Source organism: Phocoena phocoena, chromosome 13 (genome assembly GCF_963924675.1).
Source record: "Phocoena phocoena chromosome 13, mPhoPho1.1, whole genome shotgun sequence".
In the NCBI taxonomy this organism is placed as follows: domain Eukaryota; kingdom Metazoa; phylum Chordata; class Mammalia; order Artiodactyla; family Phocoenidae; genus Phocoena; species Phocoena phocoena.
This window is the reverse complement of record NC_089231.1, coordinates 79174881-79201652: the sequence shown is the minus strand read 5'-3', so window position 1 is coordinate 79201652 and position 26772 is coordinate 79174881. Positions and strand designations below refer to the sequence as shown.

Sequence of the window (26772 nt, the reverse complement as noted above, 5' to 3'; positions counted from 1 at the left end):
TTGGAGAAAATGCTGCCCCTTTGTTGTCACCTACAGGGAACTGCTGCAGCCATTTGGTGCCCACTAGGAGAGAAATCATTATACACGGGTGCTTGCTAGTGTCAATGAGCCACTGAATGAACCAACCCTGGAAGCCACTGCCCTCTGGATTTCTTGCTCTGTAACTAAAAGATCGCTCTGTTGAAGCCAATTTTAGTAGGGTTTTTAGTTCCCTAAGACAGAGCATCCCATGGATAGGCTAGATTCTCAGGAATTGGTTATGGGCCCTCTTTCTCCGGTGGTTGCATTGAGGCCTGTGTATACTGGATTTTGACCAAGATGGATCTGCATGTAAATATCATAGGCACCTCTACCCTCCCCCCACACCTCTTCTTAGGACCTTGACAAAAAAGAAGACAAGGTATTTTATCTCTTTCCCAGGGGATGACCCTGTTTTGTTAAAACATTTATTATTTATTTTATTATTTTGGCTGCACCGGGTCTTAGTTGAGGCACACGGGATCTTTGTTGCAGCATGTGGGATCTTTCGTTGCGGCATGCATTCAGGATGTAGTTCCCCGACCAGGGATCGAACCCTGGGCCACCTGCATTGGGAGCGTGGAGTCTTACCCACTGGACCACCAGGGAAGTCCCGACCCTATGTTTTTAATAATCCAGGTCATAGATGCTTATGACATAAAATATACATAACAAAACCAAAAAAGGATATACTTAACAATTACATATACACACACATCTGTATGTGTAATTATGTATGTATATTATATACGTGTATATATACCTGTATGATCACATGTATATTATATAGATAATTTACATATTGCGCGCACACACACACACACACACACACACACACCTTTTCCCCCAGAGATAACTCTGGCAGGGTACTATAGTGGCTGCGTGCCTGGCCTCTGAGCTAGACCTCCTGCATTCATTTTCGGGCTCCACCTTTTCTGGCTGTGTGATCTTGGGCAAACTGACTAACGTCTCTCTGTGTCAGTTTCTTTATCTGTAAAGAGTGATTAATAATATTAATACCTACTTCATAGGTTTGTGGTGCAGATCAAACGAGATATGCACGCAAAGTGCTTAGCGCGATGCCCAGTGTCTAGTTAGCGCTCAGTGATTAAGGATGTGATGACTCCTATAACCTTCCTTGGGAAGACCTGGATTCTGGCTTCAGCTGTGCCACCTCGTAGCTGTGTAACCCCAAAGGAGTCCTTTTGTCTCTCTGAGCCTGGCCTTAGCCATCTGCATCCAACAGGTTGTTATGATTGTGCCCATTGCAGTGGTATCCGAGGCCCAGGTAGGCGAAGTGACATGTACAAGGACACCCAACTAGGCTCTCCTCCCTCCTCTGGGCCTGGGCATCCTTTGGCATTACCTATTGGACATCGGGAGGGAAGACAGAAAGGCGTTAGTTACATGCAGTTTTTTTTTTTCTTGTTTTTTTTGTTTTTTTTTGGTCCGCGGGCCTCTCACTGTTGTGGCCTCTCCCGTTGCGGAGCACAGGCTCCGGACGCGCAGGCTCAGCGGCCATGGCTCACGGGCCCAGCCGCTCCGCGGCATGTGGGATCTTCCCGGACCAGGGCACGAAACCGTGTCCCCTGCATCGGCAGGCGGACTCCCAACCACTGCGCCACCAGGGAAGCCCACATGCAGTTTTTCTACCTGGCAGATGCTATGGCTGCCTCTACCCCCATTTGTTGCCGATGAGGCTTTAAGAGAAGGACCAGAGTGGGTGGTAGAGATGATGGAGACAGACAGGGCTGGTGAAATCTAGTGCCTCGTTCCCCGCACTGGGTTTTGCAGAGATCTATTCAGTGCAGTATTTTGTGTCTGCCTTTCTCCTTTCCACTCACTAGCTACACAACAGCCGCAGAGGTCAAAGGATGTATAATTTGAATTTTTAATAACTCCTGCCAGATCGCTTTTCATAAGTATATAACTTCTTGCACATCCACCAGAAATAAAAGAAACCAGAAACTGTTTCCTCAGTTTTAAGGCGGGATTTTTTTTGTATTTATTATCATTTATTTTTGGCTGCATTGGGTCTTCGTTGCTGCGCGCGGGCTTTCTCTAGTTGCGACAAGTGGGGGCTACTCTTTGCTGCGGTGCGTGGGCTTCTTGTCGCAGTGGCTTCTCTTGTTGCGGAGCACGGGCTCTTGGCGCGTGGGCTGTGTAGTTGTGGCGCACGGGCTTAGTTGCTCCGCGGCATGTGGGATCGTGCCAGACCGGGGCTCGAACCCGTGTCCCCTGCATTGGCAGGCGGATTCTTAACCACTGTGGCACCAGGGAAGCCCCAAGGCAGGATTTTTGGCAACATCTCTTCTGAGTATCATCTTTTGGTGGAAACTGAATATATGAGGCTGGCTGGTCATCAGGATTTTGGGAAGGCCCTTAGTTTTTTCCCCACCACTACAAGTAATAGGTTTTCAGAAATTTCCCTTTGAGAAGACCATTTTTAGTTCTCGTAATAGCTGGCAGAGTTGAGGATTTTGCCTGTGCAATGTGGAGCCGAAAATGTCCATCTCAGTTCAAGTACATGCTCGTTAACGATTGCTGTGCTAAGGCCTCGCCAGAGACAGGATCCCCCCTCGTCCTGGGTCTCATGTCTTCTTTCTTTCTCTCTTTTGCTTGTATCCTTTGTTCTGGGATTGGGGACTTTGCCAGGGTGTAATCTGTAGAAGGGTCTTCACAGTTGGAAGGCGGGACAAGGCTCAATGACCAGCTGGGGGGGTTACAGAGTTACAGATCCAGGAGAGACAGAGGAGGCCCTTAATCCCCTGGTGCCTCTGTTTCCCCACTTGTTAAATGGGCATAATAACGTTGGCCGTACCCATCTCTCACAAGGTTGCTTTATGGGACAAATGAGATTGTTTATTTCTTTTATCGGGTAATGTCACTCCTTGCTTAAAAAATTTCTGCAACGTGGATGAGCCTAGAGATGATCATACTAAGAGAAGTAAATCAGAGAAAGACAAATTATTATATGTCAGTTATATGTGGAATCTAAAAAATAATACAAATGAATGTATTTACAAAACAGAAACAGACTCACAGACATAGGAAACAAAGGGTTTTCTATGGTTACCAAAGGGGGAAGAGGGCGAGGGATAAATTAGGAGTATGGGACTAACAGATACATAACACTATATATAAAATAGATGAACAATGAGGATTTACTGTATAGCACAGGGAACTATATTCAATATATATATATATTTTAATGTCAATATCTTTTTTTTTAATTTAATTTTTATTTTTGGCTGCATTGGGTCTTTGTTGCTGCACGCAGGCTTTCCCTAGCTGTGGCGAGCGTGGGCTACTCTCTTGCTGTGCACGGGCTTCTCATTGCAGTGGCTTCTCTTGTTGCGGAGCACGGGCTCTAGGCACGTGGGCTCAGTAGTTGCGGCACTCGGGCTCCAGAGCGCAGGCTCAGTTGTTGTGGCGCACGGGGCTTAGTTGCTCAGCGGCATGTGGGGTCTTCCCGGACAAGGGCTTGAACCTGTGTCCCTTGCATTGGCAGGTGGATTCTTAATGACTGTGCCACCAGGGAAGTCCTATTCAATATTTTTTTAGCAAGCTATAATGGAAAAGAATCTGAAAAATATAGAAATATGTATAAATGAATCACTTTGCTGTACCCCTGAAACTAACACAATGTTGTAAATCAACTGTACTTCAAGGAAAGAACAAACAAACGAACAAAACCCAAAAAATGTCTGCAGCTCCCTACTGCATAGTAATAAAACCTTGCTCCTTGCCATGACTAGTAGGACCCACATGATCTAGCCCCTGCCTACATCTTTGACCTCATTTCCTCCTTATCTTCCCTTTGCCCATGATAATCCAGCCCTCAGATCCTGAAACATGCCAAGCGCTTTCCCACCTCAGGGCCTTTGCACACGCTCTACTTGGCTGCATTGCCCCTGATGTAGGGAGATTTCCTTTAGCTGGTGCAGGTAATCATCCTTCCGTGTTATGTGCTCTAAGCTCTTTGTTGCAACCATAGCATTTATCACAATCTGTGTTTATCTTATTTATTGCTTACATGTTGTCTCTCTTTCCCACAAAAATAGAAGTTCCAAGAGGGCAGGGATCAAGTCTGCCTTGTTCACCATTTTATCCCAAGGCTTAGCACAGTGGTTGGCACTTAAAGGAAATCGACTATTTATTCATTGTCTACTATGTGCCAAGCACTAGGAGGAACACTTTTAAAACAACATCTTATTCTACTCTGTGGTTGGTTGTAAACTAACTTTATTGTCAAGACTAGTAAGAGAAATTTATATCACTTGGATATAACAACTACACAAAGCCTGATATGCCCAATGTGATGTCACTGGCTTTCAAGATGGGAGTCAATCCCAGCTTCCCTGTGTTTTCATTATATGGTGCTAGGCAGGTACCATGAGTGAAATGCTTATATGATGAATGGATGAATGAATGGACGGTTGCCTGGGTGAGTGGGTGGATGAATGGATGGATAAAGGGGTGGGTGGGTGAATGGGTAGATGGTGGATGGATGGTTGGGTGGATGGATGGCGGGTGGATAGATGGATGGATAGAAGAATGGTTAGGTTCCAGATATCTGCAATCAAAGGATTCCAGGGTTGATAGGAGCCTCAAGATTCATCCAGTTGAGTCCCCCATCCACAATGATCCCCCTCCGCTCAAATGGAAGCTGGTGTGGATGTATTTTTGTGTGTAGGGGACAGGTGAATAACGACTTGGAACACAGGAAATTATGAATGTCTGTCAAGGCCTACCTTGGATGCCACCTCCTCTGGGGAATTTTCTCAGATGTCCCTCCAGAAGTCATCCCTCTGTCCTTGGAGCACTGGGCTGCTACCTCTACTCTAGTGCCCATTTCCCCCTGCAGTCATTTGAAGGAGCTGTGCATGTACCTGGCCACTTCACTACTCTCTGAGCTCCTTGAAAGCAGGGCCTGGTTGGGAGCTGCAAGGTGCTTTCCTCTTGAGATTGGCCTTTTCTAGCTGCCATGGTTTTTCCTCGCTGAGGCCTATAGCTGCCTCTGGGCTTTAAGGGAAATGTATGTCCTCTGTAAATGTGCCCAGGACACCCCAACATTCCCTTTGAGCGGCTCTGGATAGGACTGTGGTCCTGGGGGTGGAGCCCTAAGCCATTCGGTGTCCTGTTATGTCTCTGTTCTCACGACCTTGAGAGATATGAATTGGGCTAAGATGCATAGGGTTACTAACCCTACTGGACTTAACCACAGCCTTGGCCTCTGGTGCTACCTCTTACCAGCTCAGCTGGCCCCACAGCTGTGGAAGGCCTGCAGCTTTGAAGCAGACAGCCCTGGGGTCAGCTCTGCCGCTGCCCAGCTAGACTTGCTCCAGGCAAGTCCACTGACTCCCTATTTTCCTCATTTGTAAAATGGAGACAATGAGGCCAACCTTGCAGGTTTGCAGTAAGGATTTGAGAGACTAAACATAAAGAGCCTGAGAGGGCTTCCCTGGTGGCGCAGTGGTTGAGAGTCCGCCTGCCGATGCAGGGGACACAGGTTCATGCCCGGGTCCGGGAAGATCCCGCATGCCGCAGAGCGGCTGAGCCCGTGAGCCATGGCCGCTGAACCTGCACACGTCCGGAGCCTGTGCTCCGCAACGGGAGAGGCCACAGCAGTGAGAGGCCCGCATACAGCAAAAAAAAAAAAAAAAAAAAAAAAAAAAAAAAGAGCCTGAGAAATGGAGGCTGCTGTTGCCATATATTAGCTGCCGAGTTGAGTGGGAGAAATGACACAGCAGGGGCTGTAGGACAGTCACGTACTAAAGAGGGCCACGTGATCAAAAGAATCTCTCCTCTCTCTTTCTTTTGGGAAAGAATAGCTTTCCACTTCTCTCTGCTGACAACAACCTCATCTCTAGGTTAGTAGCAGATGGTTGGAGTTGCCAATCTGTTGGGTTTGTATACTAAATCCCCTCCACACCCCAAATCACACCAAAACAAAAAATGTAAACCGGAGTCGAGGCTGGTAATCCGAACCCGGGACCTATGAGGCAGCTGTGTGTTTTGTGAACAGAGAATGCCCTTCCTGTGGTCATTTTTGTGCATCTCTCATTCATTCATGGATCCATTCTACTGTTTTATTTGATTTATTATTTTTTGTAGGTGTCGTTTATTTTTTAAAATTTTTATTGGAGTATAGTTGATTTACAATGTTGTGTTCGTTTCAGGTGTACAGCAAAGTGAATCACATATACATATACATATATCCACTCTTCTTCAGATTCTTTTCCCACATAGGTCATTACAAAATACTGAGTAGAGTTCCCTGTGCTGTACAGTAGGTCCTTGTTAGTGATCTATTTTATATACAGTCGTGTGTATATGTTGATCCCAATCTCCCGATTTGTCCCTTCCCCCACGTTCTACCATTTTAATTACTTCCTAGGGGGACATCACTGTGTTCATTGGTGGGAGAATGCAAAGGTGACAAAAACAAGGCTCGCTGCCCTTAAGATACTTGAAATCTGGTGGGAGAATTAAGACATGACTAGAAACAGCCCTAATACCAGGGAATACGTTTTAGCTGTCAAGCATAGACATCGTGGTCTTGGAGTTGAGGCTGGTGGATTGTACTCTGATTGGGGAAAAAGAAGGCTTCCAGGGAGAGTGAGCATTTGAGTTAGAACCTGAAGGATGAACAGGAGGTCAAAGGGCAGGGAGGTCATTTCAGAAGTGCAGAAGTACCCGGAGCAGGAGCTCCCAAACTTGAACGTGCCTCAGAATCACCTTGTGAAAAACACGTTGCTCCGTCACACCCAGCGTTTCATTCAGTGGGTCTGGGGTGGGGCCTGAGAATTTGCATCACCGACACGTTCCCAGCTCATGTTGATGGCCCTGGTCTGGGGACCCCACTTTGAGAACCCCTGGTGGAGGCAAAGCGACAGAGGAAGAAAGTGTAGGAGGTCATTCATTCACTCACTTCCCCATTGAATAAGTATTAAGCACTTACTACGCGTCAGGCCCTGTGCTAGGTGATAGGGATACAGAAGAGGATAAAAGAGACTGCTGCCAGGACAGGGGAAGAAGGATGTTAGGCAGAGAGACGCCAGGGGAATATGATTGGAAGCTGTGATAGGTGCTATGAAGGAAAAGAACATGGTGATATAGGAGAGAATAACAGAGCGGGGTCTCATCTGTCTTGCTGGAATGGACATGACGTGTGAGGAGGGCTGTGCAGAATGAGAAGGATCTGGTGAGATGTGTGTGGCGAGGGTTCCTGGTGAAGGGGCCGGCATATGAAGAGGCCCTGGGGCAGTAACGAGCTTGGCTCATCTGAGGAGTGGGAGAACCTTCTCGTGGACTTGGAATAAAGAGTTGTGGGGTTCATGATGGCGGAGAAGTGGGCAGAGCCCTGCCGGCCAGGGCAAGGCATTTAGATGGTACTCAAAGTGCATTGGGTATCCAGCAAATGTACGTTTGGGAGAGAAGTGGAGAGAGTTTAGGCCACAGGACAGGAAGGTCTTAGATGACAGTCTCAGGACCTTGGACCTTCATCCGTGGCCACAGCAAGATCTGAGTGGGAGGCTCTGCCCTGAGCTCGGCTGGACGGCACCAGCTCACACCTCCGAAGGGACCTTCTATTAACAAACCCTCAACCCTCCATAGTAATCCCTTTGTTCAATCTCTAAACATACCTGGAAGGGAGGGAGGAGCAGGTATGCCTTTTTGCTGAGGGGGAGGAAGATGGGGAGAAGAAAAACCGTGGAGAAAGTGTTACATCTGTGTTGTCCAAGATGGTAGCCACTGGCTGCATGTGGCTATTGAAAACTAAATTAATCAGTATTAAGTAAAACTTAGAATTCAGCCCCAGAGTCACACGGAGTAGCCACATTTCAAGTACTCAACAGCCACAGGTGACCACGGCTACCATCTTGGATGCGGCAGATATAGGACATTGCCATCATCACAGAAAGTTCTATTGGAAGTGCTGCCTTACGTGAGGTTTTATCAGCTTGTTTAGGAGAGAGTCAGATGGGAACCTGGTCTCCAGAAGAGCTCCCAGCCTGGAACTATTTTTGATCCATGATTTCACTTCCATGGTGGCCACGTGTGCCGCCACGTGTGCCGAAGTCTCCCCGCTCTTGGCTTTGCTTGCTTGCACGCAAGACCAGGAGGCTTGGCGGCCCAAACCCGAGCCCCACCTGCCTGGCCAGCGTTCTCTTCTGAACACTGACCCTGTTGCCAAGACCCCAGGTGCAGCACAAGGAGACACAAAAATGGTTTTCCTTGCCGAGCAAAGCCGAGACTAATGTGTAAAACTTAGTAGGAAGCTTTTGCTTTTCCTTCATCAGTGTCACTTCTAAGAATAATCCTGAAATCTTTGAACTTGGGGTCACTCTGGAGAGTATTTTTTAATCTTACGTTGAATGGATAGATAAACGAGTCTGTGAGGGGTTATGGGCTTCCCTGGCGCCTCATAGCTTCTTAGTTGCAAAGCAGAGAGTTGAATGAATGCGAGCCCCTGACTTTAATTTTAGTCTTTTTCACCCTGGCATTCAAAGGGCATGGTGATGTCATACGGTTCATCTTAGCCAGACCATTTTCTGGCTCACTTGAAAATTTCCAAGTTTTTTTTTGGGTCAGGATCCTTTAGCTTGTGTGTGAAATTTACCAAATGGGGGGAAAAATCAAAATCAATTAAGCCCCTCCCTGATTCCCCATTCAGAACTGCCCAGTATTGAGCAGGGATCAGGTGACAGTACTATCAAGAAATTGGCAAAAATCCATCATCAAATAGAACAGAGAGGGGTTAGAGGATGCGTTTATCGCTTCTATGCTTCCTCCTGCGGATTATGATGGATTCTATTCATTCTGAGGTGAATTTCCCTGTTCCCTTCTCCGCCTCTCCCATCGCAGGTCCACTCTGGAGCTCGTCTCTTCCCTTCAGGAGTTTGCATTTTCCAATCCTGAACATCTTTGAAGCAGTCATGTAGTCTATCTGGGGGAAAAGGCTTTGGGGTGTTTGCTTCCTAAGAGATCTGCTAAAAACTGGACGTGCGTTAGAGAGGAAATACCCTATGAATGATGGACATAGTCTACTTCTGCATTGTCCAGCACCACAGCTGCTGGCCACATGTGCCTGTTGACCACTTGAAACGTGGTTAGTGCAACTGAAGAACTGAATTTTCACTTTTATGTAATTATCTGTTGGTTTTAGAAGTTAACAGTTTATTAAAGCAAAAAAGAAATTCAATACCCTATTCTCCTTATGCTTTAAATTCAGCTTACGGGCAGTATTATTCTATTCGTGTAAGTCCAGGAAATTTTAGCAATCACATGTAAGGGGAGTTTGCATAATTTTCGCTTCCATTGACAACCTTAGTGAATTAAGCACCTTCAAATAATTTAACTATATTTATAAATTTGATATGCAGAAAAATTTTTTAAGACTCAGTTGACAGACAAGCCGTCCCACTACTTACACAGCACATAGAAATCTAAAAAAATAAACTTATAAATATGCTGGGCCTTAAGCCACTTTCTATCATAGTACATAAATGGAATACAATTTTGACTTAAAATGTACGTCTGAACCAGTTATTCAATTACACATTTCAAATTAGACTTAGAAAGGTGAAGTCTTCCTCTAGTTGGCCAAATTATATAAAACATTAAGAGAATGTAAAATAAATACTCCAAAGGCACAGACTCTTTAATTCAGATATTACTATTATGGGTTTAATTACTTAAATACGTCTATAATTCGTCCTAGATTTTCCCAGAACTTAAAGATGCTAACCCATTCAGGAAACTAGTTTATCTCACACAATTCTCAGCTTCAAGTCTAATGACATTTTTGGGAGGTGAATTCTCTGATTGCCTGAGGTCACTTAATGTCCAGTAAGGCTGCTTTCTGGATTTTTGTCAGTGGTGCCCATAAGCTGCCCTAACCTTGTTTAGTCACTATGTTGATTAATTGTGTAATTTCAGTTAATTTAAATTTACCTTTCCAGGGCCACGTGTGCTCAGTGGCTGGTGTATTGGAAAGCACAGCTCTAGATGGAATAGGTTTCCACGGTCAAGGTGAAGTGGTTGCCCAAATGAGACTTGCTTTCAGTGTACGCAGGTTTTGTGTTTTTTCCTTGTGTCATCTGTTCTTGCTTTATGCCTGGGGTCTTATTTCTACTTTCCCTCTCGTTCGGGCAGTGAAGAGTAAGGCAACATCTGGCCTAGGGCAGACCTTCCACAGATGGTTTTGGCTGCTACTTTTTTAAGTCTGGCTCTGTCCCCCCAGCTGCCCAGGAACCACAGCCATCACCTCCCAGGCTTTTTTTTTTTTTTTTTTTTTCGTTTTTTGGCAACTTCATCTATCTTTGTCACTTGCCAGGAAGTTTCATGCTCAAAGTGTAGGTACAAAGTGTGGGTCCCCACTCTGCAAGCTTATAATTTCTCTGTACAGCTTGGTCCTTGGTGACTGATTAAGGGGGAAGAAGGGGGATGGTCGGGGGAGGTCTTTTCAACTGTCTGGCTTCCCCCCCCTAAAGCTGGCCCTGGACAAAAATGTGTGCCATTATTTATTACTCTTCATGCAGGCTGTCCTTGTTCCAGAAAGGTTGGGAGAGGTTACAGCTGGGGCACAAGCTAAGTTTGCCTGAGGGCACCCTGCAATCTTATTTTTCCCCCTGCTTCTTCTCATTTTCAGGATGATTGGTCCTACATACATCACTCTGCCCTCTCTGGAATTTCAACCCCTCAAGACTTCCTGTTTAATCAGATCACCTAATTGGCACTGTAGTGGCAATGACTGATAAAGAACCCCTCGGGAGTGGTTCTGGACTTCTTGCGTCTGTCAGAACTACCTGGGGACCTTGTTTAAAAGAAATGAGATGAGAAGCCCCCTGTCCCCAGGAGTATTTGGTTCCACATGTGTGGGTCGGGGGGAGCAGGGCGCAGCCTGTGTGTTCTTAACAAGCTCCCCTAAGGGAGCTAAAGGTTGACAACTGTAAAGTATTGTCACTTAATGGAATGAAAATAAGGAACGTGACAGGCTCAGGGGCAAACTCAGCACCTACTTGTTACCCTCGTGACCTTAGGTAAGTTACATCGTCACTCTGTGCCTCCATTTTCTCATCTCAAAAATGGGAATAGGGACCTCCTTGGTAGTCCAGTGGTTAGGGCTGCGCGCTTCCACTTCAGGGAGCACGGGTTCGATCCCGGGTTGGGGAACCAAGATCCTGCAAGCGGTGCATCGCGGCCAAAAAAAAATTTAAAAATATAAAAATAAAAATGGGGATGATAAAGTTCTTGGCTCTTACGGTTCATATGACAAGCAAATAACATTAACAAAGCACTTACTGCAATGCCTGGTACATGGTAAGTGCTCAATTAAATTTAGCTATGATTATGAATATATTATTGTATAATAGTTTATTGATAATAACATTGTTCTCAACATAACTAAAGCAGTAGGCACAGGGCTGGCATATAAAAAGTGTCAACAAATGTCAATTTTATTATTATAAGTATATAATATATGCTGTATAATATAATATCATGTTTAAAATTATCTTATGTATCATATATCTATGAACTCTTATCTATGGATATATATTATACAGATATACTATATATAATATACAATAATATATAATACATATATTAATATATAATAAATTGTATATGTTATATAGTATATAGATGTACTATAAATATGTTATAGCAAAATGTATTGTTATAGCAAAAATATTAAAATTGTAATTATCATTATGTGAGGAAGTTACCAGTGGGGCTGGCATCTAAGTAATTGCTCATTAAATATGTCAACTCTTTTTTCCCTGCTGTTTGTAGTATTCATAAGCAGTAATAATGTAAAGAAAAGGAAAAGCCACCAGGTGCACTGAGGGCTTTAAAAGGCAGGGCAGTTTCGGGCAGAGGGAGCCGGCCGCGGTGCAGCATTCCGGGAGGCCAGCGCTGGACTGGTGGGTCGGGCTGGCTTCAGCCTGAGGGATCCTGTTCTTACTGGGATGGGGTGGGAAGAAGAAGAAGGGCGCGTCTCCCAGGCCTCCAGCCGTCAGCAGCGAATTTGCCTGCGGTTACAAATCGCGGGTTACTTGAGACGTTAGAGAGTCAATTCTCTCAGCTGTCAGCTGGTCCCCCCAGCGCCGGAGATGTTATGACAATGGTCGCCCTGGCAACCGCGGGAAGGCGTCGGGCCGCTGGCGATTTCTTTACCCTCAGAGAGCCTGGGCCGCAGAGCCAGGGCTCGGTTCTGAACGTGCAGCGCCGGCTGGAAAAGGAGTTGGGATTTCTGGGTAGAGGCCTGACCCCCCCGACCCCCAATGATGTTGGTTCATAGACCAACCAAGAGAAATGTCTTGTATGCCAGGCACTGATCTGAACGCTGCGGGGAGAGACAGGCGAAGCCCGTGCTCTTTTGAGCTGACATTCTGATGGGTGTGTGAGATGGGGGTAACCATGGAAACAAATAAACAGGATAATTTATGGGATAAAGATGAGTGCTCCCGAGGAAAAAACAGGGTGTTGTGACGGTGACATTGGGGGACAGTTGGGAAGGGATGACACCCGGAAGACAGGAAAATGCCGTTTATGTCTCAACGCCGGAGGGCAAGAACTCTGAGCAGTGGGGAGACGTGGACGGTTCAGATTCAGGGCTTTGAGCTCTCCGTTAGCAGTGGATTCCTGCTAAAGAGAAGGCAGCAGTGTGGGTGCTTGCTGACAGGCAGCCCTGAGGGTTACAGAGCGCTCTTCATCTGTGTGATTTTAAGGCCAGCTCATCCCTGAGCCTCAGTTTCCTAATGTGTAAAATGGCCGTTGCCATGAGGTTTACACGAGATGATTCGTGAAAGATGACAGACCGTCAAGCTGTATTGCACTCCTTTCCAGTTTCCACGGACTCTGCTTTAGTCTTTTCTGTTTTTTTTTTTTTAAACATCTAAGTGGTGAAGGTTTTGGACTCCAGCAAACCAAACCCCAGGGCTTGCCCATGGGTCTCTGGGTTTATCTAGGTTTAGATTCTGAGTGAAAAGTTACCCGTTTTCACATTAGAAATTTCAGACATGATTATTTATAGCTCTGTCACATGTCTTGACTTTAAACATTTTTTTTGTTTATGCTGCTAAATTTACCATCATGCTAATACCAAGTACAGTAATAAGGTACTGAAGATGCTCAGATCCAGTGAGGTCGCAAAAATTTTTCCATCTGCTGTGGAAAGTGCCAGGCTGCCCCCTGGTGGGAAGATGGGGAGCTACATCTCTGGGTTCCTACTCTCAAAGTCCTGTGATCCTTCTGACCCCAAGCCCAGGAGTCCTTATTTTGTACGGGACAGCGCAGGGGCCCATGGTGGGCTCAGCTTGGATGTGTTATTTCCAGGAGTCCAGTGTTTATTCACTTGAAGATGTCATTTCTTTGGACTTTTTGCAGTTCAGCTCTGCATGGTCTTGAATTGAGGGTGACCTAAAAATAAATTAGGACACCTGGCAGGGTGAGGACATACCAAAGCCCTTTACTAATTGTGTTTCACAACCTTGACCTCTAGATGGTTTAGACTCTCCACTTCAGCAGAGTGTTATGGTGAAGAGGGTACAGAACTGGAAATCAGAGCCTGAGTTCAAATCCCGACCCTCCTGCTTCTTTAGTTATGAGCTTGGACACAGTTCCCAAGCCTCTGAGCATCAGTTTCCCCACCTGCAGAATTTTGTTAATAACAATCCAACACCCACTTCAGCGTTGGCATGATGCTCTTATAAAGCAGTATCTTTAGAACTATTTTGGAAAATAATTTGGTTAGTGATGTAGGGAGATTAAGATCAATCCCTGAAAATTCCTCAAGTGGAGGTCAGTGCCTCTCACACCTCGTGTGGGGAAGGGTCAGTTTTTTTCTTTCCTGGTACTTTGGAGCCAATACTCATAAAATACGATAAAAATGACTTGCTAGAAAAATGAAATGGACCCAAAACCCCAAACAAAATAGAAGCCTCACTTTAAAACTATCAGATTCAACAGACATAAAATTGCCCTGTCAAGTAGCCATTAAAGTGTCTAACTGCTCTCAATTTCTGTCCTTCACTGAAGGGGGCTGGCCTTCGGGGCCTTCCTGGCACTTGAATAGTCCTGTCTTAGGGCAGGTGCGGGTGTGTGTGTGTGTGTGTGTGTGTAATTGATCTCATATTCCCCCCACCCGCCAGCTCTTTGTATTTAGAAAGTACCTACACAAACTTAAATGAACGAATGAGAAGTCTTACTTCTCTTAGGGTAAACGTAGAACTCTCCCATCTTTGTCATCCAGTGATCTTGGAACATTGCTTTGTAAGAGGCTGTTCTCGTAATTTTGCATCCTTGGTGCCTGTGCTGAACCCTGGCTGCCCTTCTGCTCTGGCTCCTGTCCGCCGCCTCTTGACTGTGTTTGCACGGCTGTCTCATCTGCCCCACTGGGAGCCCCTTCAGGCCTGGGCTGGTGCGGCCTGCTCTCTGGATACCCTGGGCCTTGATGAGGACTCCTCCCTCAGGGCTGCTTGGTCAAGGCCTGCTGTGCAGCTGAACCCACGGCCCTTGAAGGGTGCTGCTGGCAGGGGTGCTGCGCCCCAGCTTCCAGAACTGGTTTTCTGCCCTGATTTTGTTGCCCAAGGGTCTGGATGCTTAAGCTTGTCTGACAAACAAACTGCCTTCATTACGTAATTCAGACAGTAGATGGATGTTTCTCCTGCTTGCCTGATGCTCAGAACCATTGGGATGCTTGCGTTTCTATGGATTCCTGGGCTTTCTCCAGATTCCCTGGATCGGAATTTCTAGGGCGTGGGTCTGGAGGTTTGATTTTTTAGCAAACACTTCCAGGTGGTTTTTATGGTCAGGAAATTAGGGAAAGAGGGAACTACCTTGTAAAATAGTCTAGTGCCTTAGGAGAGCTACTTAAGCTCCATGGCCCTCAGTTTCCTCATCTGTAAAATGGGGATATGTATGTGTGTGTATTTATATATAAATATTTATATATACTATATAGATATATTTAAAATTTATTTAATGAAGTGGCTAACATTGTGAATGACCCACATCTTTACTGTTGGCAAGGGTCTGATTTTCATGACATTTGTGACTGATTGTTATACAGATAATTCAAGCTTATAGAAAAATTCCAAGACACACATGCACAGAGATGCAGAGATAATAACCCAGAGAGGCAGCTGCTAACATTTTGGAGCATTGCCTTCTAGTCTTGTGTGTGTGCGTGTGCCTATACATACATGCAGTTTATATTCAGAAAATGGGATTATACTGTTCCTGTTGCGTTGTTGCACTTGGCAGTGGATCATAACATTCTTTGTGCGTCAATAAATAAGAGTTTGTTAGACTTGGGTTCATATCTTGATTCATGCACTTAGTAGCTCGGTGACCTTGGGCAAGTTATTTAACCTTTCTGAGCCTTGATTTTCTCAGTTGTGGAGTGGGGCAGTGATTGGACCTATGTTGCAATGTCACTGTGAGAATTAAATCGATGATTCCTAAAAAGTGCTTATCACGGCACCTGGCTCAGAGAGAACCCCTGTTAGCTGACAGCTGTGACTATCCTGCAGCACCAGCCCTGGGGACCTGGTGGAAAGAGCTGCTGATCCCCAGGGTCCCCATTTGGGAAGTTCTGCTCCATCTCTGGCCAGTCCAACTTCACGTTCTGGGCAGTTTTCTGGGCTTTTCCCTGCTTGGATTAGCCACACTCTTGTCCGGAAAGGTGATCCGTATTCCTCTTTGGCTCAAGGGGAAGCCCTGGACCTGTGGCTGCCGCCTCACACTCCATCTGCTTCCTACACCCATCTGTCTCCTCCATTCTAATGCATCATAGTGGGGATGCCCCTTGATTCTGGCTTCTGGGCAGGTGTAGGTCCAGTCTCTGGGTGACCCTGGAAACTCCTCCGCAGAATCCAAACATTCCTTCAACAAATAGTTAGGACACGGTGTTTTGTGAGGGGTGGGGCGGGGTGGGGCTCAGCCTGTCTTCTGCACAGACATTATCTCATGTGATGCCTCAGCAGGCATGTGAGCAAAGGTGATATATGCCCATTTCACAGATGAGAAAGTAGAGGCCCAGGGAGCTGATATGACTTGCCCAAGCCTCAGAACTGGAATTCAGAAACGCACTTCTCCCACAACACCTAGTAGGCTTCCCAAAACGAGTGAGACTGTCTCCCTGCCCTTGAGGGGTTGATAGCCAACTTTTGGATTTCCCATTTGGTGGGAAGGACCTATGAACAGCTCAGAGTGCAGCATCCTGGTAAAGAGAGGGAACTTTGGGATCATACCCTAGCTTTGTGGATCCAGGCAAGTGGTTTAATGTTTTTGATGCCTCAGTTTTTTCGTTCACAGAATGGGCTCAGAACACCGGCCTCACAGCTAGCATTGCTGTGTGGATTTAAAAACAAACAAACACATTCAAAGCATTTATCTCACAGCGCCGGCACACTGTGAGTATTCAGTGCACGGTGGCTGCGCGATCATGGCCATTATTCCCCAGAATGCTTTATGGTAACTGACAAAGATGCCCCCAGAAGACATCCCGGAGATGCTCGCATCATGGGCTTTTGACCCTGGTACCAAAAGAATGCCTCATGCAGAATATTAAAAAGAAAGAGGTAGTATGAAAAAGTGTGAAAAAACAGGGAGAGATCCTGGAGGCTTGCTACCAAGGGAAAAAAGTATGATACAATTTATGTGAAAAAACCCACAACCCTACCCATCAAACCACACTGCAGAGTTTCTACATGTATGTACGTATATGTGAAAGTACATAGGAAAAGGTATGGAAAGAAGGACACCAACCAAATCTCAATAGTTACCCCCATTATCTTCAGGGAGAAGGAGGCCAGCATCAGTGGGAGTAGTGGTCACAGGGAGCTCTGGCTTTATCTGAAGTGTTCTAGCTTCTTCTTTACAAAGAAAATATATGGATGTGTTTATTAAATAAGTAAAGTGAATTAAAATAAAGTTATCTTTTCTGCAATATTGGGGCTTTGGAATCAGACTTGGGTTTGAATCCTAGCTCTCTACTTAAGTTGTGTGATGGTGAGCAAGTGACTTAATTTCTCTGGGCATCATTTCTTCATCTGTAAAATGTAGATCTTGACAGCACCTAGCTCCGGGGGATGTGAGGATATATTACCATGATACATGTAAGAGCACACGGAAGTGCTCAATAATGGTACTTTTATTTTTATTTATTTATTTAGTTAGTTTTTGCGGTACGCGGGCCTCTCACTGCTGTGACCTCTCCCATTGCGGAGCACAGGCTCCGGACGCGCAGGCGCAGCGGCCATGGCCCACGGGCCCAGCCGCTCCGCGGCATGTGGGATCTTCCCAGACCGGGGCACGAACCCGTGTCCCCTGCATCGGCAGGCGGACTCTCAACCACTGCGCCACCAGGGAAGCCCCGGTACTTTTATTTTTATCGTTATGCTTACTTCATTTACTCGTCCAAATCTGAAAAGGGCTCCTTAATCCTTTAAGACTCCTGTGTCTTCATTACTCACCAATTATAATGCAAGGAAAACAGTAATAAATTTTATTATAGCATATGTACAAATAAAATGCCAGAGAAGAATCGATAAAGACTTGCTGGAGAAGGCGACATCTGAGATGGGCTTTGGAGAGAAAGTCAGATTTTCATGAGTTGATGGGGTGCTATATCAACTAGCTATGGGTTCCATTAATGCTACGTAACAATCACAAAACCTTAGTTGTGTACAATATAAACTTTAATTGGTTCCCTGAAGATTAGTGGCTCTTCTGATCTTGACTGGGCTCACTCACAGCCAACCCCAGGCAACAATTTGCTTTTGGCTGAGCTAGGATGGCTTTGGCTTGGATGTCTGTGAAAACTTGACTTTACTCAGTGTAGTTTCTCACCCTTCAGTGACTAGCTGACCAGCCTGGGTACATTCTCATGGAGATTCAAGAGAGCAAGCAGAAACACACAAGGCCTCTTTCTCTTGGCGGAGGCAAGTCACACTGGTTGGGTGCTGGCACCGATTCTGCCTGTTTAGTGAGTTAACTGCAAAGTCATATCACAAAGGATGTGGAGATAGGAGGGGTAAAGGATTCAGGTCCTCTTTACAATCTACCACAGGGGGATGTGGAAAGGACTTTTGGGTAGGAGGAGCCTGAGCAAATGAATAGAGAGGTGACATTGAGGTGACGTGTTTAGGGAATTGCATGGAAATGAGAGGCAAGGAGAATAATGGAGTTGAGATGAACCCCAAATAATAGTCAAAAGAGTTTGAACATTATTCTATACGACAGTGTTGCCCAAACTCATCAGTTTGTATCACCATCGTACTTTTTGTCATATCTGTGTATTTTGCTATCAACCAAACCCAATTTTCTAAAAACATACATGTATCTAAAATTAAAGCTTTGTACAACTATTGTAATGGAAAACTAGTATCACTTGCCATGAATGGAAGACAATCAAGAAAATAAATACGACGAACATGTATCAGTAAGTTGTTAAACACTGTTACCTGCCCAGGGCTGTGAGTCTGTGTCCTGCTGTCTGTTATAGAGAGATTAGCCAGTGTTAGGTGTTAAAGACATAATGTCACTGAACTGAGACTGTCTCTTTGATATATAATTAGATGGCTGCAGGGAGATTAGGACAGGAAAGAATGTGCTCATTATGGGACCCAATGTTGCCATGCCTGGGTACCACCCCAAGCTATCAGTGGTACCGACACTTGGGAAATGCTGCTCTTCAAGCATGGGTGTTTGAGCAGTGACATGGTTCCATCAATCCTGCTAAATGTCCATTGACAGATGAATGGATAAAGAAGATGTGGTACATGTTTACAATGGAATACTACTTACAGCCATAAAAAGAATGAAATCATGCCATTTGCAGCTACACGGATGAACTTAGAGATGATCAGACTAAGTGATGTAAGTCAGAGAAAGACAGATACCATATGATATCACTTATATGTGGAATCTAAAATACGACACAAATGAACATATCTATGAAATAGAAACAGACTCTCACATAGAGAACAGACTTGTGGTTGCCAGGGCGGAGGGAGTTAGGGATGGATTGGGAGTTTGGGGTTAGCAGATGCAAACCATTATAGGTAGAAAGGATAACAACAAGGTCCTACTGTACAGCACAGGGAACTATATTCAGTATCCTGTGGTGAACCATAATGGAAAATAATTTTTACAAGAATGTATATATATATATATATATGTGTATATGTATAACTGAATCACTTTGCTATACAGCAGAAATTAACACAACATTGTAAGTCAACTATACTTCAATTGGAAAAAAAAATGTTGATACTTCCAAATCAAATTGCTCTCTGGTGGCATTCTCAATGGTTTCTCACATTCTCATTGACACTGGATAGCATCAGCGTTAAAAAATATTGCCAACCTTACCCAAACATTTTTTTCCATTGATAAGCAGCTAATGCATATACATCGTATTTTCTAAGATTGCTACAGATGTGCAGACAGGAAAAAAATAGGTCACCCGTAATCTTAATTTTGTCATATACCCTCCCAAGGCTTTTTGCATCTATACTCGTATAGTTTTATAAAGCTTTTAATACATTCTTTATACATTACAAATATTATACATATTTTGTACATCTTTAAGTGGTATGCCACTATATGAATACATTGTAATTTAGTTACATCAGCTCTTATCACTGAAGAGTTGGATTGTTTCTCATCTTTCATGGCTATTATCCACTTGGAACAAGACTTCATGAATATCCTTAATTATTTCTTTAGGATAAAGCCCTAGAGCAACACTGTCCCTTAGAAATATAATGAGGGTGACAGATGTGAACCAAATGTATAATTTAAAATTTTCTAGTAGCCACATTAATAAACAGCTGAAATTCATTTTAGTAATCTATTTTATCTAACCCAATGTATCCAAAAGATTATCATTGAAACATGTAATCCATGTAAAAATATTAATGAGATATTTTATGTTATTTTTTTCCTATCAAGTCTTTGAAATCCAATGTGTATTTTACACTTACAGCACATCTCAATTCAGACCCTAAAATGTCAAAGTTAAAGTAAAATGTAGCTCTATCAAAATGATAAGTTTATGTTTAACAGAAAAATGCTGTACGTGGCTTCCATTTTCAAATTTAAATTAAATACAATTTAAAATTCCATTCTTTAATCACCCTATAGCAATACCCTAAATGTTCAGTTAGCCACATGTAGCTGGTGAAATGACCATTTTGGACATTTGACACCCAGATTAAATCAGTTTCACTCATGTCCGCTTCTCAGCGTGTGAAACCAGAGCAGAGTTGGGGGTGGTGCCTGGATACTGGATTTGAGAATCCATCGGCAAACATCAATATCTGAAACAACAGCAACAACAACAAGGCATAGCCATATGACCCAGCAATCCCACTCCTAGGCACATTTCTAGAGAAAACCGTAATTTGAAAAGATACATGCACCCCAGCGTTCATAAGCAGAAGAGTTTACAACAGCGAAGACATGGAAACAACTTAAACGTCCATCGACAGATGAATGGGTAAAGAAGATGTGGTACGGATATACAATGGACTGCTACTGAGCCATAAAAAAGAATGAAATAATGTCATTTGAAGCTACATGTATGCAACTAGAGATTATCATGCTAAGCGAAGTAAGTCAGAAAGAGAAAGACAAATACCATATGATGTCACTTATGTGTGAAATCTAAAATATGACACAAATGAACTTATCTACAAAACAGAAACAGACTCACAGACAGAGAACAGCCTTATGGTTGCCAAGGGCGGGGTAGAGGAGGGATGGATTGGGAGTTTGAGACTAGCAGTTGCAAACTATTGTATATAGGATGGATAAACAGCAAGGTCCTACTGTAGAGCACAGGGAACTATATTCAATATCCTGTGATAAACCATCATGGAAAAGAATATGAAAAAGAATATATATATATATATATATATATACATATCTATATCTATATCTGAATCACTTTGCTGTACACCAGAAACTAACACAACACTGTAAATCAGCTATACTTCAATTAAAACAAAAACAAAAACAAAAACAAGGGCTTCCCTGGTGGCACAGTGGTTGAGAGTCCGCCTGCCGATGCAGGGGACACGGGTTCGTGCCCCGGTCTGGGAAGACCCCACATGCTGTGGAGCGGCTGGGCCCGTGAGCCACGGCCGCTGAGCCTGCGTGTCCGGAGCCTGTGCTCCGCAACGGGAGAGGCTGCATCAGTGAGAGGCCCGCGTACCGCAAAAAACAAAAACAAGGCAGGCAGCAGAACTAGGGTGAGAGGGCAGCCCAGCCGGGGTCAGGGTTCATGAGGGCAGCACCCAGGCAGGGCAGTGGCCTGGTGGAGTTAGGGAATTCGCTAAATTCAGCAGACGGAGCCAATAAGTAAATATATTGAGGATTGTTTTTCTCACTGCCTGAGAAGAGTGATACAAATGTGGGGAGGGAAAATGCTAGAATAAACCCCGTGGTGTTGGATTGGGATTAGAGGTATCGGTTATCAATACATATAAATAACAGAATAAATATAGGTGCAGATTTATGTATCTATGTATTCACATATGCATTGCACATACATATGTTGCCTAGGCCGTCTATTAAGGGGACTGGAAATGATGACACCCCGGTATCAATAATCTCACCAAGTACCCAGATCTTGGCTTCTGAATACCATATTCTGCTCAGAGGAACCAACACTCCTTGGAGAAATGGTGGATTCCAGGGTTGGGTCAGGAAAAGAATAAGATGACCCTAGAAAATTTTGTTGTGTCAGAGAGTAAGGAAGTGCTCAAAGAATGATGGGGAACGTGTCAAAGTGTACTTATTTCTTTTGTGTGGTTTTCCATACCTGTATAAAGAGAATAGTTAAAACAAGTCGTAAAATAAAACGAGAGACATGAAAGTTCTATAGATGTCTTAGTTGAGAGCCCAGCTTTGAAGTCTCAGTAGGTCAGACCCTATTCATTCAGAAATAAGCTAGAGAAAAAAGCATATTCTTTTTGACATTTTCTATTCTAACACTCGGAATTGAGATTCTAAATGAAAAGCATTCTAGGTACATTAGCATAAGGTGATTTTTGTGCCGTTATTGCAATAGAATGTGGGCTGATCGAGAATGGCAACTTTGGGACTTCCCTGGCAGTCCAGTGGTTAAGACTCTGTGCTTCCACTGCAGGGGGCACGGGTTCGATCCCTGGTTGGGGAACTAAGATCCCACATGCTGCACGGCACGGCCAAAAATATAAATTAATTTTAAAAATCTCTGTTAAAAAAAAATGACAACTTTCTCTTTACTAGTAAGGTGAATAAAATTAACGTTAACTTAAACACCAGTTTTCTGATTTCTTCCAGTGGGCTTCAGTGTCAGGTGAGCTCTCCTAGATGGCAACAGGGATGCCCCGGCAGCTCCTGGCTTCGTCGGCGCCCTCCTGACAATTCCAGTGGGAAGTGGGAGCTGTCCTCTGAGTGCTTGGGAAGGGTTGATGGGGAGGTTTCTCCGCGGCCCAGCCTGGCTTACTTGTTACTTCTGCTCCAAAGGCTGCAGCCAGGCCTGGGTCACATGCCCATCCTGCAGCCCGGTGGTGGTGGGGTGGGTGGGTGAAGCCAGCCTCACCTCAGCCATATGAACTGGGAGCCGAAGAAGGAGGTTCCCCAAAAGAAAGCTGAAATAGTCTTTGTATGGAGACCAGCTAGACAGAAACAGGTGTCCACTGCTGTCATGCTCTGCTCCAAATGATGTGATCCTAGAATTCCGGGACCGCCTTCTTGATAAATATTGGCTGACAGGTGCTTTCAAATGTCAAAGGCATTTGTATAACTAAGGATTTTAATTTTTGTTTCATTGAATTATCTTTATTAAATAGCTTTTAAATCACAAAAATGAAACATGCTTTGAGTAACTATTGAAACAAAGCAAAAATATATAAAGAAATACAACCGTTTTTTTCTCACCCCATCTATAGGGCTTCCCCATCCCAACTTAGCAGGCTGGGGTGTGTCTTGCACACTTTCTTCTCTGCGCATGCACACCTATTGCCTTTCTTTTGTTAATGTTGTTAGTTTTTACATAATAGGCAATAAAAAAAAAAACCTTTCCTTTTTCATGGCATGGCATCCCTCTAGAAGCATGGGTTCAGGTCCATCTCATTTTATTTTATTTTTTAAATTTATTTTTTGCCCACACCAGGCGGCATGCGGATCTTAGTTCCTGGGTGAGGGATCGAATCTGTGCCCCCTGCGGTGGAAGCATGGAGTCTTAACCACTGGACCTCCAGGGAAGTCCCCGGGGTCCACCTCACTTTAAAAGTATTTGTTAATTTGTGAATACTTGCATGTGACTTAAGACTGAAATAGTAAAAAAGGGGTTAAACAAAATGTTCCTCTCACCTCTGTCCCCCTCCCTCCCTCTTTCCTTCTCTAGAAGATTAGGGATCTTTCCAGAGAGCGTCTGCATTTACAAAGATACACAAATGTAAACATTTCCCACACGAATGAGAGAGTATTTATTTTTATTTATCAGCATATCTTGTCTTAGTACACAGCACACTTCCTCTTTTTGTTTTACAGCTGCATAAAGTTCCGCCGTGTGCGTGTATCCTCATTTATGATGAGTCTCCTGCCGATGGCCCCTCAGGGTGTTTGCAATCTTTTGCCATTGCAAACAGAACTGTAGGAAATATCCTTCTCCACAGTCATTTGGCACAGGATGGGGTGTCTGTGGGAGGAGTTCCTACAAGTGCAACTGTGAAGGTCAAAGGATTGGTGCAGTGGAGTTATGGATGGATACAGTCCAAACCCCGCCCCCACTACAAGGGTACAACGCACGCCGTCCTCTCCAGCAGAATCTTGGAACCTGCCTGTTTGCCCATCTTCACCAACACAGTTGGGACATGAATGGAAACTGGGTCTCACTGCAGTTGAACCGGTCTTTAAAACACGGAGTTGGGGTGCGGAGGGGACATTGGGGAGATACTCGCCTCTCCTCCTTGTGGCAGTGCCTCTGAGACATGTCCTCTGTTCTCTGTGTCTCCGCAGAGCAAGCTGGTGAAGTACTTCAGCCGGCAGCTGTCCTGCAAAAAGAAGGTAGCCCTGCAGGAACGCAATGCCGAGCTGGACGGCTTCCCCCAGCTCCGGCACTGGTTCCGGATCGTCGACGTGCGGAAGGAAGTCCTGGAGGTGACTGGAGGCGACCCCTGCCCTCTGCCCCTTACTGGCCGGCAGCCAGCCCCCGCAGGCAGTGGGTTTTTGGCTGTGTCTGGCTCATAGTAGGACTTAGATACGTGCTGGATGCAGGCACGGAGCATCTCTGATGCTGTCTGAATGGGGTCATTAAGAGTGTGGTTCTAGGGACTTCCCTGGCGGTCCAGTGGTTAAGAATCCAGGCTTAGGTTCGATCCCTGGTCAGGGAACTAAGATCCCACATGCTGTGAGGTGTGGCCAAAAAAAAAAAAACAGAGTGTGGATCTAGAGTCAGATAGACCCTCTTTCAGCTCTGCCACTTAAGGACTCAGCCTCCTGGGCCAAATCACTTTACCTCAGACCAGTGCTGTCCAGCAGACTGTTCTACTATGGTGGAAATATTTCATATCTGTGCTGCCTGATGCGGTAGCCACCAGCCACATGTAGCTACTGAGCACTTGAATTGTGGTTAGTGCCTGTGACTGAGGAGCTCAAGTTTTAATTGTATTTAATGTTCATTAATGTGGCCAGTGGCCACCATACTGGGCAGCATATCTTAGGACATTGGTTTTCTCATCTGTTCAATGGGGTAATGGTTGTCTCCTCTTCTTAAGTAGTTGGCATGATAAAATGAGACGGTCTGTGTAAAATGCTCAGCCCATAGTCTGGAACCTAATAGTACCCAGGAAATGTCAACGTATTATTGCTGTCGCTGTTACTGAAAACTTGGGAAGTAATAGGTTTTCTGGTGACAAAACCAGAACACCTGTTGTCTTGTGTCCACGCTCCAGGAGTGGATCACCTCCTTAAGGTTTCAAGGATGGTGAGATTTCCTTACCCTCTGGGATCTTGGGTCCCCCCTTGTTTTCAGTGACTGGGTGGAAACTTTCCTAATAAAATCAGCTCTCATTCATTGAATCTTCAGTGCCAGGCATAGTATTGAGGGTTTTACACGCAGGATCTCAACTCTTGAGACTGTTCAGACCCTCAACAACGACCTTTTGAGGTAGGAATGACTTTTACCCCATTGTACAGAGCAGGAAACCGAGGCTCGAAGATGGAGGGAGTTGCCCTGCTCGTGAGTGGGCGGAGCTAGCAGGAAAACCCAGCTCAGATGGACTCCAGAGTGTGAAGTGGGAAGCACGGTGCTTTTTCCTCGTTCTCCTGCTGGGGGGCCTCCCTGAGCTGGGGAGAGGGCATTCTGGGCGCCCCCCTCACCTGCAGGACCAAGTGCCATTTCTCAAGGCACCCCCTACTTCCTGCTCAAAGAGGCCTGGAAGATCCTTTTGTCTTTTTAGACCTTGTTCCCAATGTGATCTTGCCCGAACCTGCTACATATAACAGTCCTGAGCTGGGGATACAGAAGCCTCACATTCCCCTCTCCCCCCGCCCGCATCTTGCCCATACGCACCAGATGGTGTAGGAGTCTCTGTTTCTTAATATCATTCCCAGGATGGCGGTTTCGTGTGAATATCCTTAAAATGAAAGGTCCCATAAAAGTACAGACAGTACATTTCATTTGCATGGCTCCATACACGTTTCAGAGGCTTTCGGGACCATTTATTTATCAATTGAGGCGAATAAGACCGAGGCAAACCTTCAGGGGTTGAAAACTAGTGGCCCTCTGCTGTATCTTGTATCTGAGGCACAGATATTTTTTGTTTGTCTTCAAAATTATTTTTGAGCCAGTATTTAAGAGTTGGAAGAGTCTGCATAAAAAACTCAGATCTTCAGCTTCTCTCGAAAAATCGGAATTGCTGACCGCACAGAACTGAATTCCTGTCTGGTGTCAGTGAACCGAATTCTGCTGCCCCTTAAGATCCCGCAGGCTAGTTCTCAGCTTTGCTCATTTACATTTACCTGGCCTGCAGGTGCCTGGGCTCTGGCTCTTATCTTAGTCTATGAGAATCGAGTCCAAGGCCACCAACCAGGCAGTGTGGACGGAGCTGGGTTTCCAGCTCTCTGTCTGCAGCTCACGCGTGTGTCCCCCAGACGGCCCCCTTCTGTGGAAGAACCAGCAGTATGGAGAAAGCTCCTAAGAGAGACTGCCTGGGCTCACACTTACTCACAGTGTGACCCTGGGTGATGATGGTCTGACTTCTCTGAATGCCAATGTCCTAGTTACAGATTGATGATGATGGTAAAAGTACCTGCTTTATGTGGTCTTTGTGACCTTTAGAGAAAATCCATGAAAAGCACTTAAAACAGTGTTCTATTTCAATTATTATTATTATTATGAATAAATCGAACAGAAGTGCCTCTCCTCTTTTGGGCCACGCTAGTTAAAGCCTTCTCCATTTTTTTCTGTCATTCTTCCTTCTGTGATTTGTGTGTGTGTGAACCGTAAACTTCAGTGTAAATTATTTTGGAGGGAAAATTACAGGATTAAAATGCACGAGTGGATCTTGCAGCAAAGAGGAGAATTCTTTTATGTTGTGAATCATCCCTTCTAAATGTAATTCATTTCATACTTTCAGATCCTGGTGCATCACCTTTCTTAATGTGGACTTCCCTGTAACAGTCCCTATTTGAGGAAGCTGCTATGTGACTCATTATTGTTCTTTCTCTGCCCCTGACCTA

General features: G+C 44.9%; 1 protein-coding gene across 1 annotated transcript in view; it reads left to right on the top strand.

The window, feature by feature from the left end:
• KSR2 (kinase suppressor of ras 2) overlaps positions 1–26772 on the top strand; it is a 398943-nt gene that overhangs the window by 52936 nt on the left and 319235 nt on the right. Inside the window, exon 2 of the mRNA XM_065889764.1 lies at positions 24049–24189. Within this exon, the coding sequence (XP_065745836.1) occupies positions 24049–24189 (141 nt within the window). The remainder of the gene's footprint in view (positions 1–24048; positions 24190–26772) is intronic.